We start from the raw sequence: 17,899 nt of genomic DNA, 5'->3' as shown, positions 1-17,899 counted from the left end.
CTGTCTGTCTGGAGTTCACTGGTGTGGGAAACTGAGGGACAGAATATTTTATATAATGTTGCAAGTTTGCTAGCACCCAGCTTTGCCCAAACCTAGTTAATAGTTGATACACTGTTTCAAGTTCCTTGCAGACAGGCCATGCGTAGCCAATGTGATTTATAAGATGTTTATTTTTCTCAGGATATTTTCTGCCTGCAGGCTGCAATGTTTTTATTTGTTGGCTTTATGTAGGGTATTTTTACAGATTGGCAATGGCAATAGGTGTTACTTTTAGATTTGTATAATTTTAATTTAGATATAATTTTGATTAACCACACGACCAGACTTTATTATGAATTAAATGAAACTGTTCCATGAAAATGTGCATATGAAAATCTTAACTGGCACGCAGATCAGTAGAAATGGTACGATATTTGAACTCCAAATGTAAAAGTTTGCCGACTGCTGATGTAGCCTATTATCGGCAACTTCAGGAGCTTAAAGGCAGAATCTGCGAAGACCAGCAGCAGCGGGCAGAATTTTTTTTTTCTTCTTCTGGTTAGGCTATATTGATCTCTGGTTCCCTCTTTAGTAATTTGTATGTTTTCATTTTTAATCGCAGTGCTTAAAGCGTCAGACAAGCTCAGTAGCCTACCTAAAGCTGATATATTTTTTTTATCATGAGCATGGCCTTATTTCTATTACAGCATGTTGGATGACTGTCATTCATATTCCATTCGCCAAGTTCAATGTAACCTCGATAGGTTTAGGCTACTACATGATACTCACATTTTCCCTATACCCATCATGAGGTTGCCACAACCTAGCCTATGAATGACATTTTACAACGCAGGTGAACACAAGTCAAGATTTTTTTTTTTTTTTTGATGACAGACAGGGACACAAGGACAGGCAGTGACACATTCAATAACGCCTTGCACACTCTTGCCTGCATCTAGTTTATCTACGGTGAAGTCAATGTACCAAGAGGAGGACGGGAGATACCTGTCTACCGGCTACAACATGGTGCTACCCTACAGAGTGCTGTTGAGGCTATTGTTGACCTTCATTGCAAAACAGTGTGTTTAAATCAATTATTTGGTGACGTGAATATATTTAGTATAGTTTTTTCGAAAAAGGAAACTTTATCATTGTTTTACAATTTTATTTTTATGAAATTCACTGAGGAGGGTGGTCCTCCCCATCCTCCGCTGAGGAGCCATATATGTACGTACGGCGCACATGCATGCGACCAACTCACCGGTCTCAGACAGCAGCTTGATAGACTCCAGAACGCGCTCAGTGTAAACACCTGGCTCGTAGTTCTCCATCTCTGCATTGATGATGTGAACGACGCGGGCCGCCCGACCCTGATGGCGCCCGCCGTGCGGTCCAGGGTGTCCACGTCGCCTTCCTGCAGGGCGATCACGCACTTGTTCACGTCCTCCAGAATGTGGTTTTCTGTGGTGTAGAGATAAAGGGAGGGAGGGAGAGAGAGAAAGAAAGAGAAGGAGAGAGAGGGAGGTAGAGACAGAGAGGGAGTAGTAGAAAGAGCGAGAGGAGAAGGAAAGCAAGAGAGAGAGGGGGAGAGAGAGAGCGAGAGGCGCGATGGGCGGGGGGGGGGTCAGTTTGGTGTTCATTAGGCACAAACATGCTTCATGGATGGGATAGCTTAGTAACTTGAGGGTCAACTGCTGTTTGATAATAAAAAAGAGAGAAAGTCCAGATTTCATTGCACAATCCTTCTAACCCTTTCATTGACAAGAGTATAGACAGTTGCAGACGACAATATAGACAGTTGCAGAATGAGGTGGTAGTCCTTGAAAAGACTCCACAGCAGAGTTTCCCAAACTCGGTCATCAGGACCCCAATGGGTGCAGGTTTTTGTTTTTGTTTTGCCCTAACACGACACAGCTGATTCAAATAACCAAAGCTGTATGATTAGTTGATTATTAGGCAAAAACCAAACGAGCACCCCATGTTGGTGGTGAGGACCGAGTTTGGGAAACAATGCTACCATAACGGTGACCTGTACTGCGGGTGCGAACGTGTATGCGAACGTGTGTGTGCGTGCTCGCATCTGTGTGTGTGTGTGTGTGTGTGTGCATCAGCATACTGTATGTGTGTGTCAGCATGTGTGTGTATGTGTATTCCACTCTGTTGAAAGTGAGTCATTTTGAACCAGGAACCTGTATTCGTCGCCTCTGTTACCCAGACTACTGTAGCATTATTAACAAGCTCCATCAAAGTAACATAGTGAGTGGGTGACCCCATCAAGGTCGTCCGCCGTGAGGGTGTTGTCCCCGCCTCCCCACATGGCCAAAAGTAGTGCACTACTGTATATAGGGAATTCGGTGCCATTTGGAATGATCCCTAAAACAACCGTTAACCTCCCTGGGAAAGCGCGTTTTTGTCCTGGAACTGCGTCAATAGCCCCTTACCCATTATGGCCTACAAAGCTTAAATCCTGTAGAAGCAGAGAATATTGTGTTCAACCGTTGTATCTCCTAATGACTAAATCACTTAATAATCATGGTAATCTGTATTCAATTAGATCACAGTCATCATCATTAGAAGCCGTGCCGGTATCGACAAGAAAGCTTTCTCCTTTCTCTAAATGGGAGCAGAAACCATGTCGGATAAATGGTGGAAAAACACTGCACTTACCTATACACGGTACAAACACACATCTCGGGCTGTATGTATCAAGCGTCTCAGAGGACAAGTGCTGATCCAGGATCAGGCCCTGCCTGTCCATGTGATCTTTTTCATTTTAAACGGAAAAGGTCAAACGGATTCTTAAATCAACCCTCCGACTCTGAGACATTTGATACATACGGGCCCCAAGTGTCAAGAACTATTATACAATAAACAGTTAGAATCCGAGAGACTATATGTTGGTTGCAGTGGAGGCTGGTGGCAGAAGCTATAGGAGGACAGCTAATTGGAATGGCTGGAAGGAATTATTGGAACAGAATCAAACGTGGTTTCCATATGTTTGATACCGTTCCATTTATTCCATTACAGCCATTACAATCTGCCCGTCCTCCTATAGATCCTCCCACCAGCCTCCTCTATTTGGTGGCGGCTCAGTTGCAACTAGTTTTAGTGTTAAAAAGCACTTCCTTTTAACAGTGTACAACATTGTACAGTATTTTCTCATCTTTCCCAATTCCATACCTGACACGGACAGGAAGTCATCCACAGAAGTGATATCGTCGACGGCCTCGGTGAGGATGCGCACCTGCTTCTCCCATTGGTCCTTGAACACGTCCATGTTGTCCTGGGCAACCTTGCTCTGGGGCCGAGCAGCCAGGGTGAGGGCCGCGTTGATCACCTGGGTGGTAGAGAGTGAAGGTTGAGAGAAAAGGTGTGTGTGTGTGTGTGTGTGTGTGTGTGTAGGACCACCACAATTAAGGGGATCTCCAAATCCAGTCCTGGAGTGCATACAGTACAGGCCGTGCAGGGTTTTACTCTAGCCCAGCACTAACACGTCTAATGAAGACAATCCTATAACCGTTCTCCTTTCCAAACTGAAGACCATGTCAAGTGGAATCAGGTATGTTATTGCTGGGCTGGATTATGACCTTGTAACTCTCCAAGACTCCTGACTTCAAACCCTTTACCTAGATTAAAAGACTGAAGTGCCTCCTAAGGAAATACGACTAGCTCGAGGCCACGACCAGGACTGTACTTCGACGATTAACGCCCTTGCTATACACATTCGAGTAATTAAGTAAGTAAGAAGCCTTGCACGAGCCTCGGTACACCCGCTAGATAGAGTGGAGGATGTTAAATGGACCGCGGTACAGTAGGCTAGAGCACAGTGGACTTCCCTTTCTGCAGTCGGTTTCCTTAAGCACATTAAAGGGACAGTACACCCACATTGAAAATGACATGACCGCCATTACCCATTGTGCAGTCTAGGTAAAACAGCAATCCACGCTTTGGTTTTGTTTATGTCGTTTTGACGACGACGATGGGGGGGGGGGGGGATTGAACAGCAGGATCGTTTGGGAAACTGGACGTCTGTACTGTACTGTAGGCATGTATGACTGACAAACCAATTAAGATTGTATTTAAAAATATATATATTTAAGTCATTTAGCAGACGCTCTTATCCAGAGCGACTCACAAGTGGATTCATCTTAAGGTAGCTAGGCGAGACAACCACAACTTCCCCCACCACCTTCTTTAAAAAAAATGTCTCGCCAATTCCGATCTTGTCCCATCACTGAGACCCCTGCAGCCACCCGGCCCAAAGAACCAAGTAAAGCCCCCCTCGTCCAAACCCTCCCCTAACCCAGACAACACTGGACCAATTGTGTGCCATTCCTCCTGGCCACAGCCGGTTGTGGCACAGCCCGGGAATGAACCTGGGTCTGTCGTGACGCCTCTAGTACGGCGATGCAGTGCCTTAGACCGTTGTGCCTGTGTGGGATTGAATCCTGGACCCACCGGCCTTCCCACTATGTTCCATGCATCTTTCTACCATTTAATATCGGTTTGAATCAGGAAAAAAAACGTTTGAAATAAATGCAAAAAATTGAATGAACCCAGTTGCTTTTAGAGTTTCTACTTTTAGCTCAATTAACCTAAAAGAGTCTGATCTGGGATCAGGGTTTGACAACCACTAATGATGCCTGGCATCAAGCAAAGCCAGTCATCTAATAGACTAAACTTACACACACACTCATCTTACGTAACCCTCCTTTTTTTGTTCTATTCCCTGTTCTTTTTCGTCTTTAATAACACCCCTTGTCAAACCGACCTCCTGTCAAAACACAAAAATTCAAAAAAGCACTCACACACCTGAGTCATCTTATTGCATGTGCATGGGAATAATGTGATTGCTTAAAAGAAAAAGACAAAACTCGCGCCACGCTCTTGCTCGTATCACGTTTTTCATTCAAGCTCACGTGTCGGCCTCTTGGCCCTCGACAGGGCTTTTTCAAAATGTCAAAACAACCATCTATTTTGCCCCACCTTTCTTTTTTTCTTTCTTTAAGTCACTTATCCTCTATTGCTCTGCGCTTTCTCTATGTTGAGCCGTTGCCAAGGAAAAGCGACAGCTGGCAACTTAAAACTTGCAATCCCCTTCCAAAGTTTTCTAATGCTAGCCTTGACTCAGTGGAGGTCAGTTTATCAAAAAGTGGGTCTCGGTGGGGGCAATGTGGCTGCTTGTCGGGCCCCGTGTGAGTCTTCGAGAGGCTAGCACCTTGAATGTTAAGAACTGCCCCTTCCCTCAATCCCTCCTTTCTCTCCTTTCTTCACTTCCATTAGTGAGCGCAGGGTCCCCTGTGAAAATGCCCCGAACCTTAACCTTGGAAACAACGTATCGATTGCCACCTACTCCTCTGTTAAACATCCAGAGGAAGCCCGCTCCGGGAGGCTAGAGCTTCCATCTGTATCTCTTTCCTATACCCTTCCCTCTCTCCTCTTTCTCTCTGCGCTCCCCCTTTCTCTCCTCCTCTCACTGCGCTCCCCCTATCTCTCCTCTCACTCTCACTCTGCGCTCCCCCTTTCTCTCCTCCTCTCACTCTGCGCTCCCCTTTCTCTCCTCCTCTCACTCTGCGCTCCCCCTTTCTCTCCTCCTCTCACTCTGCGCTCCCCCTTTCTCTCCTCCTCTCACTCTGCGCTCCCCCTTTCTCTCCTCCTCTCACTCTGCGCTCTCCCTTTCTCTACCTCCTCTCACTCTGCGCTCCCCTTTCTTTCCTCCTCTCACTCTGCGCTCCCCCTTTCTCTCCTCCTCTCACTCTGCGCTCCCCCTTTCTCTACCTCCTCTCACTCTGCGCTCCCCCTTTCTTTCCTCCTCTCACTCTGCGCTCCCCTTTCTCTCCTCCTCTCACTCTGCGCTCCCCCTTTCTTTCCTCCTCTCACTCTGCGCTCCCTCTTTCTCCCCTCCTCTCTTTTTCTCTCTCCCTCCCAATCGCTCTCTCTGCCCTCTCTCCCTCTGCCCCCCCTCTCTCTCTGTGTGTTCCCTTGGACATTCTTTTTACCCACACAGACACACACAGTACTGAGATGAAGGACGCTGCCTGTGCCCAAACAAACTTGCCTACCGGCAAAGTTGCGTACTAGAGTTTTACTACTCTGTCTTCCTCACCATGTACCATTACTGTGTGGGTTTTCTTTAATCATTGTTAAAACGTTGCTTTTAGAGTGTAGTGATTCAGAGAGATATTTCATAATATATGCTTACTCTCTATTCAATGGCACTTCCCAATGCAATGGCGTGGCAACCAAATAATACCAAATAATACAGCATGTTTAAAAAAAAAACTATAAATGTGAAAGAGCTGAGCCGGGTACCTCCAACGGGTGGTGCTAATACTAGGGTGGTGTTCAGTAGGGCGTACCGTCACAATCCCATTTTGCAACGGGGCAAAACACCAATTGGTTCAGGTAGGTCACCCTCCCCCCGTTTCACTCATTCTCAAAAGCGTATTTCCTCTCTACTAAACAGGATCCGGGACACCCAGTGAGGGATGCCTACCTGTGGGCAGAGGCTGTCGATCTGGGTGGCGGCCATGCGCACCAGCTTCACACCCTCCTCGTTGTTGGAGATGGAGCAGGCCAGGTTAGCCACCTGTAACAAGAGAGAGAGAGGACACAAAGACTTAGCTGCTGTTTTTGGCATGTTCGTTAGACGGTAACAAACGTCAGACGAGGCTAAGTTCTTCAACGGGTCTTTCAGGACGACGACGACAGGCTTTTAAATCGTGTTCTTTCTCCCCACGATGCACGTACCCTTGTTATTACCATGACTGTTTAGCGCTCACCCGAAACCCAGCACAATTTCCCCACTAACGCTCGCATTGCTTTACCTCTTGTAATGTGTGCAGATAGTGACTCCTGAAGGAGGCTGTCTCCGCCACAGCCTTAACTCGTGTCTGTAGCTATCTGTTCCCGGCGGCAGGGGATTTAATGCTTGGCTAGTCAAGGAAATGTTGGGGCAAAATATGTACCGGGGTTTAGGCTTGCTCATCTGTTTGATTGGTATTTGTTATTCCCTGTGTTGAGACCTGGTGAGTGTGTCTCCCCCCACCCCACCCCTCTCTTCGTTGCTCTATAATTTACCAAAAATATTTGAATTATTTAGATCACATATGGACTATAATGTGAGTTTTCCACTAGACTATCTCAAGGGCATATTTTTCTGAGAAAGAGGGAGACATAAAGAAACTGAGAAAAAGAAAGAGAGAGATTGGGGCATAGAAAGACCAGCTTTCTTCTGTCCTACTGTGCTGACAGCACTGCTGTTAAGATGGTGGCAGGGTGAGGAGACTGTACTAAATTAATCCTTGTGAGTGGCAAACCCCTCCGCCGCTCTCCACTCCCCTACCACCCTTTACTCCTTCCCTCTCTCTCTCCCTCTCTCCGTCATTTCTGCAATAAATTATTATTCAGATCGCATACGCTCTTAGAATGAAAGGTGCTGTCTAGAACCTAAAAGGGTTCTTCGGCTGTCCTCATTGGAGAACCCTTTGAAGAACCCTTTTGCTTCCAAATAGAACCCTTTTGGGTTCCATGTAGTACCCTTTCCACAGAGGGCTCAACATGGAACCAAAAGGATTGTACCTAGAACCAAAAAGGGTTCTGCTATAGGGACTGCTATAGGTACCTTTTCTCTAAGAGTGTAAGGAGTATACATGTTCATTTTCCAATGGACTATCTCAAGGGTATATTTTTCTGAGAAAGATGGAGAAAAAAAAAAAAAGTGAAAAATAATAAAGAGAGAGAGATTGGGCAATAGAAAGAACAGGTCGACCAGCTTTGTTTCTACTTCTACTCTGCTGGCAGCACTACTGTTAAGATGGTGGCAGGGTGAGAGACTGTACTAAATTAATCCAATGGCTGCTTTACAAAACAGAATTACCCGGAAATTTCAGAAGGGTACATGGAGAACTCTGCGTTAATTGGCAAAAGAGCGGCGGCCATATTGCCGAGGCCTTCATACAATGGACTCCTTCCTTCTATCAGAACCAAAAGGATAAGCCTAAATGGGCACCTGTAAGGTGGCAGTGTCATGTACGTAAAGAGTCTCAGTCATTAGTGGTGAAATACTCAGAGTGCCTTGAGGTTCATTACCGGAAAGCCTGAGTGTGCTTAAATCATTAGCCCGGCTTATTGGTGCAAAAAGGCGCTTCCTCGTACAATTAGGATGCCAGGTGGCCTTTCTGATGGAACACCTCTTCGGTTTAATTTACGCCTGCGTATGTACAGAGGTGTACACACTGTACTGGAGGCGCACCGTACACATGTCACACACACACACACACACACACACTGTACTGGAGGCGCACCGTACGCATGTCACACACACACACACACACACACACTGTACTGGAGGCGCACCGTACGCATGTCACACACACACACACACACACACACACACACACACACACACACACACACACTGTACTGGAGGAGCACCGTACGCATGTCACACACACACACACACACACACACACACACACACACACACACACACACACTGTACTGGAGGCGCACCGTACGTATGTCACACACACACACACACACACACACACACACACACACACACACACTGTACTGGAGGCGCACCGTACGCATGTCACACACACACACACACACACACACACACACACACACACACACACACACACACACTGTACTGGAGGCGCACCGTACGCATGTCACACACACACACACACACACACACACACACACACACACACACACACACACACTGTACTGGAGGAGCACCGTACGCATGTCACACACACACACACACACAAACACACACACTGTACTGGAGGCGCACCGCACGCATGTCACACACACACACACACACACTGTACTGGAGGCGCACCGTACGCATGTCACACACACACACACACACACACACACACACACACACACACACACACACTGTACTGGAGCCGCACTGTACGCATGTCACACACACACACACACACACACACACACACACTGTACTGGAGGCGCACTGTACGCATGTCACACACACACACACACGCACTGTACTGGAGGCGCACCGTACGCATGTCACACACACACACACACACACACACACACACACACACACACACACACACACTGTACTGGAGGCGCACCGTACGCATGTCACACACATCACATTCTCTACCTCGCCGTGTTTACTTCACGCCATTTCCTTGCGATAACTGACAAATTCGGTGTAATCAATCTAATGTTCCCCCAAAATGAATTAGGTTGGCAACACTACGGGAAGACGTTGAAGCTAAAAAAAGACATGGACGCCTGTTGGCGGCAGGTACTGCCAAGGCGTATCGACGCTCCTTTTGCTCACATGTCACTTTTTGAGGCAAATTGAGGTAAATCAAATCTATGTTAGAAGATCCTCGCTCAAGGCCCTGTGTCTCCCTTTACTAGCGACAGCTATGATTGACTCGATGGATTGCACTCCTTTGTGTGAGTGAGTGTGTGTGTATGTGTGTGTGTGTGAGGGAACACTGTTTCAAAAGAAGCTACAGTATGTAAACAATGTTCCAACAAACTAAAAGCCTCTCATTGTATCATATTGGCACAGAGAGTACTGTACATAAATAAACAATAAATCTGGACCATACCTCTAGCTAAACCACAACTCTATACCCTATCTCTGTCCTATACCTCCAGTTAAACCACAACTCTATACCCTATCTCTGTACTATACCTCCAGTTAAACCACATCTCTATACCCTATCTCTGTACTATACCACCAGTTAAACCACAACTCTATACCCTATCTCTGTACTATACCTCCAGTTAAACCACATCTCTATACCCTATCTCTGTACTATACCTCCAGTTAAACCACATCTCTATACCCTATTTCTGTCCTATACCACCAGTTAAACCACATCTCTATACCCTATCTCTGTCCTATACCTCCAGTTAAACCACATCTCTATACCCTATCTCTGTACTATACCTCCCGTTAAACCACAACTCTATACCCTATTTCTGTCCTATACCTCCAGTTAAACCATATACGGTGCCTGTAGAATGTCTACAGCCCACTTGGATTTTTTAACATTTTATTGTGTTACAAAGTGGGATTAAAACAGGTTTAATTGTCTTTTTGTTGGTCAACGATTTACACAAAATACTCTGTAAAAAAAAAAATCAACTTAAAAAAAAGATGAATGAAAAATAAAACACTAATATACAGTACCTTGATTAGATACGTTTTCACCCCCCTGAGTCAATGAGTCAATGCACGTTAGAAACACCTGTGGCAGTGACTACAGCTGTGAGTCTTACTGCATAAGTAAGAGCTTTGCACACATATATTGCAATCGCCACCATGCTTGAAAATAAGGAGGCAGTTACTCCGTAATGTGTTGTGTCGGATTTGCCCCAAACATAAGGTGTTGCATTTAGGCCAAAAAGTTTTTTTTCTGTATTACTTTAGTGCGTTGTTGCATGTAGGATGCATGTTTTGGAATATTTGTATTCTTCTTTTCACTTCATCATTAAGGTCATATTTGTGGAGTCACTACAGTGTTGTGGATCCATCCTCTCAGGATCAACAACATTGTAGCTGTTTTAAAATAACCAATGGCCTTATGGTGACATCCCTAAGCAGTTTTTTCCTGTCCTGCAGCTCATCAGTTCAGAAGGACGACTTTATCTTTGATGTTTCTATGTGGTTTATAGTATACATCATCCAAAGCATAATTGTTAACTCGACAATGCTTAAAGATATATTCAATGTCTGATTTGTTATGGTTACGCATCTTCCAATCACTGCCCTTCCTTATGAAGCTTTGAAAAGGTCCCTGGCCTTTGTAGCTGAATCTGTGCTTGAAATTCAATACTTGACAGAGGGACTTTACAGATGATGTATGTATGGGGGACAGAGGACGGGGTAGTCATTCAAAAATCATGTCAACCCCTATTATGTCAACGGAGATTCCATATCATTTATTGGGGCGGTTTTGTGGACACAGATTAAACCTAATCCTAGACTAAATTAAACGGGATTAACTGAAATGGCATTTCTCAGACATGGTTTAAAATAGTCCGATTTCCAGAAGGATGATTAGATTTCATCTAGATCTAAGAGAAGACTTAAGTTAAACCTGGCCAGAGACAGGATTAACATCAGATTAATGGATGTTGTCCCCCAGGATGAACTTGGCAATGAGAGAAACTGGATTACCTGGACTATTTCAATGATGATCTGCTGATGATGATTCCACACAATGCTTATGTATTAGTGTCCCATCCCTGTTTTTTGAAGCATCCTCAGTTCAGGACTAAGTGCATATCATTAATCTACACTGAACAAAAATATAAACGCAACATGTAAAGTGCTGGTCCCATGTTTCATGAGCTGAAATAAAAGATCCCAGAAATGTTCCATATGCACAAAAAGCTTATTTCTCAAAAATGTTCTGTGCAAATTTGTTTACATCTCTCTTAGTGAGCATTTCTCCTTCGCCAAGATAATCCATGCAACCTGATAGATATGTCTTATCAAGAAGCTGATTAAACAGCATGATTATTACACAGGTGCACCTTGTGCTAGGGACAATAAAAGGCCACTCTAAAATGTGCAGTATTGTCACACAACACAATACCACAGATGTATCAAGTTGAGGGAGCGTGCAATTGGCATGCTGACTGCAGGAATGTCCACCAGGGCTGTTTCCATATCATTTTAATGTTTAATTTCTCTACCATAAGCCACCTCCAACGTTGTTTTAAAGAATTTGGCAGTACGTCCAACCGACTTCACAAACCGTAGACAATGTGTATGGCGTCGTGTCAGCAAGCGGTTTGCTGATGTCAACTTTGTGAACAGAGTGCCCCATGGTGGCGGTGGGATTATGGTATGGGAAGGCATAAACTACAGACATGCACAACAATATCTTTCATTTCACTTTGACATTTTGGAGAATTTTGTGTAGATCAATCACAAAAATACAATTCAATCTATTTCAATCCCACTTTGTAACGCAACAAAATGTGGGAAAAAAAATGAAAGGGAGTGTATACTTTCTATAGGTACTGCAGCTGACCCATTTGAGGCTGTGGGCCAGAGACCCTTCCAAATGCTGGCCCTCCGCTCGGCTGGCCCTGTATGTCCTGTCTGTTTCTGCCTCTCTGTCTCTCTCTACGACCCCAAACTACTGTGAACTGGACCTGGGCCACAACACGCCATGTCCGGCCAAACGAATAATTACAACTGTCTAAAGAAGGCTGTGGGCCAGAGGCCCTTTCAATTGGTGGCCCTCCACTCGGCTGGCCCTGTATGTCCTGTCTGTTTCTGCCTCGGTCTCTCCCTGTCTCTCTGTCTCTGTCTCTGTCTCTCTCTGCGACCCCAAAACACAGCGAGCTGGACCTGGGCCAACACGCCATGTCCGGCCAAAACAAATAATTACAATTATCTAAAGATGCAAGTGTGTGTGGGTGGGAGAAATGAGAGAGAGAGAAAGATAGATAACTATTGATTTTGGCTCTCATAATCACTTCAATTCTAATTTGATGAAGGCTCCCTTCCCTGCATGCAGTTGGGAATCTACATTGTGGGTATTCTCACGTACGCTGTCTCAATACCACAGTACTCACACTACCCAGTACAGTACTGAATGCCTTAGAGCATGATTTTGAATCACTGCTATCGAAACCTAAGCATGGAAGGTGATAACTCATTGGAACTCTTATTGTGATCAAGCTTAAGCTTGACTATATCCAGATTGTAGGGCGGCGCACAATTGGCACAGCGTCATCCGGGTTTGGCCGGTGTAGGCCGTCATTGGAAATAAGGATTTATTCTTAACTGACTTGACTAGTTAAATAAAGGTTAACCTCTTCAACCTATGGGGGCGCTATGTCATTATTGGATAAAAAAACGTGCCCGTTTTAAGCGCAATATTTTGTCACGAAAAGATGCTCGACTATGCATATAATTGGCAGCTTTGGAAAGAAAACACTCTGACGTTTTCAAAACTGCAAAGATATTATCTGTGAGTGCCCCAGAAATGATGCTACAGGCGAAACCAAGATGTAACCTCAAACAGGAAATGAGCTGAATTTCTGAAGCTCTGTTTTACTATCGTCTCCTTATATGGCTGTGAATGTGCTGTGAACGAGCTTATGCTCTCTGCCGTTCGTCCAAGATGTCTGCAGCATTGTGACGTATTTGTAGGCATATCATTGGAAGATTGGCCATAAGAGACTACATTTGCCAGGGGTCCGTCCGGTGTCCTTTGTCTAAGTTGGTGCTTAATTCCCAGTGGCAATCATTTTACCATGCGATAACAGAGGGAGAAGCACACTTCCAGGAACGATACATCATCGAAGAGATATGTGAAAAACACCTTGAGGATTGGTTCTAAACAACGTTTGCCATGTTTCAGTCGATATTATGGAGTTAATTTGGAAAAAGGTTCAGCGTTTGGATAACTGAATTTTCGTTTTTTTTGGTAGCCAAACGTGATGCACCAAACGGACCGATTTCTTCTGCACAAAAATCTTTCAGGAAAAACTGAACATTTGCTATCTAACTGAGAGTCTCTCATTGAAAACATCCGAAGTTCTTCAAATGTAAATGATTTATTGAATGTTTTTGCTGGTTTTTGTGAAAATGTTGCCTGGTGATGCTAACGCTAAATGCTAATGCTAAATGCTAACGCTAAATGCTAAATGCTAGTTTTGCTATGGTAGAGAAGCATATTTTTGAAAATCTGAGATGACAGTGTTGTTAACAAAAGGCAGAGCATAAGAGCTAGCATATTGATTTCATTTCATTTGCGATTTTCATGAATAGTTAACGTTGCGTTATGGTAATGGGCTTGAGGCTGTAGTCATGATCCCGGATCCGGGTTGGCTCGACGCAAGAAGTTAAATAACTAACTAACGTGTGCAGACAAATATTCACAAAGCATCTCAGGGTAGCAGTGCTGATCTAGGTTCAACAATGCCTTTTAAGCATTATGAATAAGAGGGAGGACCAGCACTCTAGTAATGGGAATGAGTCATTGATTTCTTGAGTACTAGAATGGATGTCAAAGCCTGTTCTTTAACCAGAGATTAAAACAAAAAAACTATTTGAAAAAAAAAACTATTTGATGGAATGTTCTTTGTGGCTGACCGACTCATAAGGGAAATGTTGTCTTGAAGACAACATTAATTTGCTTAGACTCTAGTGTTCCATTTGTACATGTGCATTTGCGGGGCACAAAAAAAACAAAAAACAAGCCAAGCATCACACTGTTTTTCTCCCTAAATACCATTTCCCCTCTGTGTCTCATTCACTCAATTGCATTCCAACCACTCCCTCCACACACTCGTTCTGAGGGCACACACAAGCTCCTGTTAGGCTTACAGAAATAAATGACTATAAAAGAGTATCTAACTGATGAGATACACAAGTTACATTCCTTGCCAAATGACGACAGTCCTATCACAAATTCAAAATGGGCTGGTTGATTGAAGTAGGAAAAAATGTGTTCCAACAGTGAGCTGCAGTTTTGAAATAACTGTGAAATAACAGTGAAAAAGACCATGCTATTGTTTGAAGAGAGTGCACAACGACAAAAAAACTTTTATCATGACAACTGGTTTGATACATTCACCTCTGAAGGTAAATAATGTACTTACTGTCACACCCTGGTCGAAGTATGTATGTTTGTCTTCATTTATTTGGTCAGGCCAGGGTGTGACATGGGTTTATTTTGTGGTGTGTTTTTGTATTGGGGTTTTAGTAGGTATTAGGATTGTGGCTGAGTAGGGTTGTCTAGGAAAGTCTATGGTTGCCTTGAGGCGGTTCTTAATCAGAGGCAGGTGATTTCGTTGTCTCTGATTGGGAACCATATTTAGGCAGCCACATTCTTTGAGTGTTTCGTGGGTGATTGTTCCTGTCTTTGTGTTTGCACCAGATAGGGCTGTTTCGGTTTTCACATTTCATTATTTTTTTTTGTAGTTTCTGCATGTATAGTTTTTCCTTCATTAAAATATCATGAATCATCATCACGCTGCATTTTGGTCCGATCCTTGTTCCACCTCTTCGTCAGAGGAGGAGATAGAAGAAAGCCGTTACACTTACATTCAGTCATCTTGCTCTGATTTGCCATCCTGAGGGTCCCAGAGATAAAATGTAGCATAGTTCTGTTTGATAAAATCAATTTTTATATTAAAATGTAGGAACTGGGTTCTACAGTTTGAACCCCTACTATCTCTGGCTCCACACCCACCCCGCCCGGCCATCTAGATGTGTGAAAGTTAGTGTATAAGCTAAGTATGTATGACATTCCTGGGAGGCTGTCAACTTAAATGTTGTATTACCATATAAGTTTTGTATGTTCTCTAAAGTTATGTACTAGAAAATGTATCAATTGACCAATTCGGCACATTTGGGCAGACTTGATCAAAATATTGTCCAGTATTGCAATGCTTCACTGGATCAATCTGAAACTTTGCACACACACTGCTGCCATCTAGTGCGCCTAAACAGCAATATTATATTATGGCCTTTCTCTTGCATTGCAAAGATGATAAAACAAATATTTAAAAAAACATGTTTTTCTTTCACCAGATCTAATGTGTTATACATTAATTTCACATTTCCACAAACTTCAAAGTGTTTCCTTAAAAGTGGTATCAAGAATATGCATTTCCTTGCTTCAGGTCCTGAGCTACATGCAGTTAGATTTGGGTATGTCATTTTAGGCGAAGATTGAAAGGAGTCCGATCCTTAAGAGGATCTATTTTTCTACTTTGCTAACTGCTAGATCCATTTAGAATTGGTTAAACCCAGGCTATAACCTCCCTAAACACTGACCAGTTAACACACTGTACATTTGTAAAAACAGTTTTGATACAGACAAAAAGTGTATTTTCGTCGTAATCATTAAGCATATATGCCTACTCACCAAACAGAGTTTTCGCCAAATTGAGCCCCTGTTCAAGGCATGAGATGCACATCACCTCAGATTAGTAAATGTTTTCATTTGGAAAATATTATGTTCCATTTTATTCTGCTATATTACATCATGTTTTTCTAAACTTTTTTTGACTGAATATTTATGGGGTAATTTAGCAATTAGGATTTGTTATCTGTAATGGTTATGATAAATTAGGCATTGTTGCGATCTGTTGGCATATTTCTTGTCCCGTGTCAGTATTCGAACAGTCAAAAAAAGTCAAATGCCCAACCTTACAGCACTCCTGATTAAATCAGCACTCATTGCTTTATTTGGAAGCTCAATGGGACCTTTACACACAGGGGGCAGTGCCCAGAGAAGTAAATGAGGATCTGTCTCTCTTTTCCCCCTTCAGCCAGCCTAAACCCCTGTCTCCTCCACCCCACCCGGCCTCCAATCCCGAGCTTTGCAAGGAGGCAAGATAAATCACACACCTCCTCTCCCTCGCTCTCTGGAACAATTAATGGACTTCATGCCAGCCAAAGTGATGGGTTTAAGCAGGATTCAGAGCCTCGGGATAGAGGGATGAGGCAGGAAGTGAGGAAAGAAAGGAGGAGGGAGAGAGGTAGGTGGAGGAGAGGGTGACGTTGAGTTATGTCACCCCAAACGGAAGCACTCTGTTCTATTAAAAGACCTTCAACTAGACGTTTACTTGTTGAAGGGTGGGCTGGGAGCGTGGGTCCAGGGGGTTAGTGACAGGGGGTCTGTCCCTACCCTGTAAACACACACACACACACACACACAATCTCAGAATCCTGATAAATCTCCCTGTCAACACGAATGGGGGAGAACACTCGACAAGGGAATAGTACAGTATACAACACACAACCTGCTAAGTGCAGCCCCAGCACCACCCCTCTCTCCCCTTTCACCCACCCTTTAAGAGGGGGAGAGATGCAAGACATATGGGCCTCCTTCCTGGAGAGATGGCAGCTTAGTGTTTGTTTAAATAATGTGGTGTCAACTCCCTCTGGTAGCCTTGTGCACGATAGGCTGGTGAGCAGCAGAAATGAGTGGCTGATGGCTGTGCACTCGGAAAGTATTCAGCGGTTTTCTGAAGTCAACGCTGTGAACAGAGGTGGCGGTGGGGTTATGGTATGGGCAGGCATAAGCTACGGACAACAGAGGTGGCGGTGGGGTTATGGTATGGGCAGGCATAAGCTACGGACAACAGAGGTGGCGGTGGGGTTATGGTATGGGCAGGCATAAGCTACGGACAACAGAGGTGGAGGTGGGGTTATGGTATGGGCAGGCATAAGCTACGGACAACAGAGGTGGCGGTGGGGCTATGGTATGGGCAGGCATAAGCTACGGACAACAGAGGTGGCGGTGGGGTTATGGTATGGGCAGGCATAAGCTACGGACAACAGAGGTGGCGGTGGGGTTATGGTATGGGCAGGCATAAGCTACAGACAACAGAGGTGGCGGTGGGGTTATGGTATGGGCAGGCATAAGCTACGGACAACAGAGGTCAGTAGTCCAGAGCGGAGTCGGAAAGGTACAGAATGGTAGGCAGGCTCAGGCTCAGGGCAGGCAGAAGTCAGTAATCCAGGGTGTTGTGAAAAGTACAGAACGACAGGCAGGCTCAGGGTCAAGGCAGACAGAATAGTCAAAACCTGGGGAAAGATAGAAAACAGGAGCTAGAGGGGCACGGGAAAAACCGCTGGTAGGCTTGACGAAACAAAACAAACTGGCAACGGTCAAGCTGAGGGGGAGGTGTTAAGGGGGATCAAGGTGTTGGTCAAGATTGCGTGGAAGTTCACATTCACATGTGAATTATACTGAACGAAAATATAAAAGTCAACATGTAAAGTGTTGGTCCCATGTTTGATGAGCTGAAATGATCCCAGATGACACATTTGTTAAAATCCCTGTTAGTGAGCATTTCTCCTTTGCCAAAATAATCCAACCACCTGACAGGTGTGGCATATCAAGAAGCTGATTAAACCACATGATCATTATAC

At 44.4% G+C, this 17,899-nt stretch overlaps 1 protein-coding gene across 1 annotated transcript in view; it reads right to left on the bottom strand.

The window, feature by feature from the left end:
- Positions 1-17,899, bottom strand: part of LOC115145827 (catenin alpha-2) — a 694,158-nt gene that overhangs the window by 68,885 nt on the left and 607,374 nt on the right. The window contains 4 exon segments of the mRNA XM_029687379.2: positions 1,241-1,351; positions 1,354-1,440; positions 3,160-3,316; positions 6,476-6,568. Of these exon segments, the coding sequence (XP_029543239.2) occupies positions 1,241-1,351; positions 1,354-1,440; positions 3,160-3,316; positions 6,476-6,568 (448 nt within the window).

Source organism: Oncorhynchus nerka, linkage group LG18, assembly GCF_034236695.1.
Source record: "Oncorhynchus nerka isolate Pitt River linkage group LG18, Oner_Uvic_2.0, whole genome shotgun sequence".
Lineage (NCBI taxonomy): Eukaryota > Metazoa > Chordata > Actinopteri > Salmoniformes > Salmonidae > Oncorhynchus > Oncorhynchus nerka.
Note: the sequence above shows the minus strand (reverse complement) of the source record. Positions and strands in the feature narration are given on the sequence as shown.